The sequence below is a fragment of the Papaver somniferum genome, chromosome 10, assembly GCF_003573695.1.
Source record: "Papaver somniferum cultivar HN1 chromosome 10, ASM357369v1, whole genome shotgun sequence".
Lineage (NCBI taxonomy): Eukaryota > Viridiplantae > Streptophyta > Magnoliopsida > Ranunculales > Papaveraceae > Papaver > Papaver somniferum.
Window position 1 is genome coordinate 95,292,102 of NC_039367.1, and position 3,544 is coordinate 95,295,645.

The following is a 3,544-nucleotide window of genomic DNA, read 5'->3' on the forward strand; positions in this document are numbered from 1 at the left end:
ATGATCCCATATAGATTGACTCGAACGGCTAAGATGAATAGGTATGTAGCGACCGTTGGATGATTCGATACAACGAAACCGAAGGCTACAAATGGAGCTAGGTACTATGGTGTTTGACAGGAGCTTTGGATTTTGATGCACAATGATGAGGTGGTCGTTGGATGATGAGATGGATCCAATCTGATGGCTCTCATGGAAATGGGTATGGATAATGGATATGGATTTGGGTAAGGGTTTTGGGTCTTGGGTACTCCAATCCCATATCTTCTTTAAGAACAATTCTTCCTCTTCAAGCCCACTTCTAGTTGATCCGGCTCTTGCAAACATCATTCTTCGCTTCCTCCTAGCAGGAGTCTTTGCCGTTCCTTTGCTCTTTTCGCTCCGTGAGATAACCAGGCTTTATTTAGTACCTAAAAATGCAAAATTAATTAAGAAAAGTATTTATTCTTGAAAACAACGAAAACACATAATATGGGATAAAATGGAGCGTTAGTGCACAAAGGATGAGTTAAATGCCAAGAAAAATATATAGAAATATGCACTTTTTAGCACTCATCAATGCCCAAATACATAAAAATGTAGAAAATAAATGAAAATGTAGAGGTTTGTGTACTTGATATTCAGGCAGGCTTATGTTCAAACGAAATCCTATCATGTAATTAAACATTTGTAACTGCAAACATGATAGATAGATCATATCTAATCCACACAAAAGTTGAAGCTCAATAAAACCGAGTAACCATACCCTACCAATAGAAAATTCTTGCTAGATTACAACATGTTTGTCTGCATCTGACTCGGTGTCTGGATCTAAGTCAACCTCTGACTCGACGATAGTCAGATATTAGACCGTTTGTTTTTTATTTTGAGTTAGACCTAACTCGCTACCTGATTCAGATCCAACCCCTGACTCAGACAAGTTTGAGTCACGTGACAAAATGCCCCTAACTCAAGGGACCAAGCTACCGACTTATATATATATTGAGTCAGATGAGTCATATCCTCTGATCCAAGTGAGTCTCAGCCATATCTGAAAAAAGTAGAGTGATTGACAACTGAATAAGAAAACTAGTTACCATAAGAATTGCATTGATATGGTCATTTGTAATACGAATCGTACTTGTTTGATCCTTCTCTAGTTTCAGCAATACGTCTGTGTCATGGTCTGGTTTCAGTATCTCCGGGACAAGATGTTCGTCTATCATTTGTTAGAAAAATCCATCCAAATGATGAAAACATTTTTCAAGTCTACCGTGCATTCCAGTGATCCTATCAATAATCCAACCCACCTTGGCAAAGAAATCGACCCAGAGAAACCAGACGTGACGGCCATGACCTCATAAAGAATTTTCGTAAGCCTGACATTAACCAGTTGATTCCTACTATGATAACCAATCTTGCTACCAAAAGAAACCTACAAATTGTTCTATGTGTAAAACTTGTAAACTTATCAAAAACATCAACATGAGTAGCATTCGAAGAAGATAATATGTAATCAATCAATACATCAATCTCCTCTGCCCTGACTGCTTTAAAAGACTGCACTCGTTTTGTACTAAAAAGTTCAAGCACGCATATTTTCCGCATCTCTCTCCAATACTCCCCATAAGGCGTAAAAGCAATATCCAGGTGATTATACGATATGCATTTGAGTCCAACGAGTGAAGGCCTAGTACAAAACTCAAGATCGAAGGTTTTCAAGATTTGTTCGGCAGCTTCAACGGAGGATATTACCAGTTTTGGTACATGACCAAGTTGTAGAAGCATGACTAGACCATATATTTCAGATAATTTGTTTAGCACTTGATGAATCGGATTTCCCATTTGATGTAAGTTGCCAATAATTGGAAGCTTAGGAGGACATGGAGGAAGGTTTTCTTGATGACCGTTTCTTGTGGTTTCGAGTTCAAAAACAAATTTTGATGGATCATCATCACAACCGTTGAATTCTTATCAGTTTTCAGTGGAGAATTCAAACTATGTAGCTCCAACGGCTACTGACAGTCAGGTTCAAAATTTAAACTCTATCTCTCCTGTTTCTCGAGTAGGATGAAATTAACAATCTGGTTGATTACCAACTAGGTTTCAGTAAGAATTTGGGTGTTGACTGTGAAGATCTTAATTCAAGAGAGATTTGCAAAAATATGTTGGTCCACTTGAAGAACAATGAGATGAGTAATCAAGCTAATGTTGCTCAGTTCGATGGATTGGATAAATTCGATGATGATTCAGCGGATGAAGATTGGGATGTAGAGGAAGCTCGTGGGACAGTGGGCATAGATAGTGAAAATATGATTCGTTCAGAACTATCTCCTAGCTCAGAATCTTCTAAGGTAATGTCACGGGATTGTACTGTTGGTCATGGATCATAAAATTCTATCTTGGAATTTACGAGGTTTGGGGGATGATCTAAAAACAACAACGATTCGAAATGCTATCAGGAAAAATAATGCAACAATTGCAACAATTCAAGAAACAAATAAGGAGGTTATTGATGAATCTATGATTAGATGTATTTGGGACAATAATGGTTGTGACTACATTTATCTTTCTTCTGAAGGTCGTTCGGGAGGCATTCTGGTAATGTGGAATAGGGCAGTTCTACAAATGGAAGATAACCTTATTGGCGCATTTTCTGTCTCTTTAAAATTTCGTAATGTTAGTGTTATAATTTTGAAAGTGGTAGTAAAGGTTCGTTGCTCGTACTTGTAAAGATTTTAAAATAAAAATATATACAAAAAATATTAACAATATGGGCAAGAGTACTGGGACTAAAGATTCGGCCATTTTTCATTTTCAAGTGGTTCAGAATTTAATTCTAGGCGATTATAGTTCAAAACAAAACAAATATTAACTCTAGTTTATTGCCAAGATAGATTTTATAAAATATTACTTGTATTTCTTAAGCATGGCATATCAAAAATCCCTAGGACTAAGCATACTCCATCAAATGAAATCACAAGTAATTAATTTAAAATCTTAATTCAATTAAAATTAGTGCAAAAAGTAAATAAAATAATTAATGAAATTACCACATGGATGAAACTCGACCTCCTCCGTCGTCCCAGTGTTGGGTTTAGCTCATCATGATAAAAACACGCTCAAAGTATTTATTTATTGCTCAAAGGGTTTTTACAAGGATGAAAATGGAGATGAAATAATAAAAAAGTGGATGTGTGACCCACAGAAAGCATCCAAAACGAACGACACAGAAGAAGTGCTATTGTTGCTGTATCTCTAAGACTCACACCTACGACCCACGTTCGCGAGTCGTTTCACTGTTTATAAACGACTGCTTCTGCTGGTCCGTTCTTCATGTTCTTCATCACGAACATCAGCAGCAGCAGAGAGAATTCGTGATTCTTCCTCTGCAGCTTCCTCTATTCTCCTCCCAACTCTCGGCAACCCTTCTTAGCAACCAGGGAAACCTATTTATACTCAACAGGGCGAATAAATCATGCGCAATAATGGTAGGTTTTTAAGAAAGCCTACAACTACACCTGCAAGTATACAGGGTCGAATGTAGCTAGTGATGGGAAGAAAG

The 3,544-nt window shown here is 37.2% G+C and overlaps 1 protein-coding gene across 1 annotated transcript; it reads right to left on the reverse strand.

Moving 5' to 3' along the window:
• Positions 1-1,272: 1,272 nt before the first annotated feature.
• LOC113315985 (cytochrome P450 71B36-like) lies at positions 1,273-1,824 on the reverse strand. The gene has a single exon (XM_026564222.1). It carries the CDS (start codon positions 1,822-1,824, stop codon positions 1,273-1,275), a length of 552 nt encoding a protein of 183 aa, XP_026420007.1.
• Between the last annotated feature and the right edge of the window lie 1,720 nt (positions 1,825-3,544).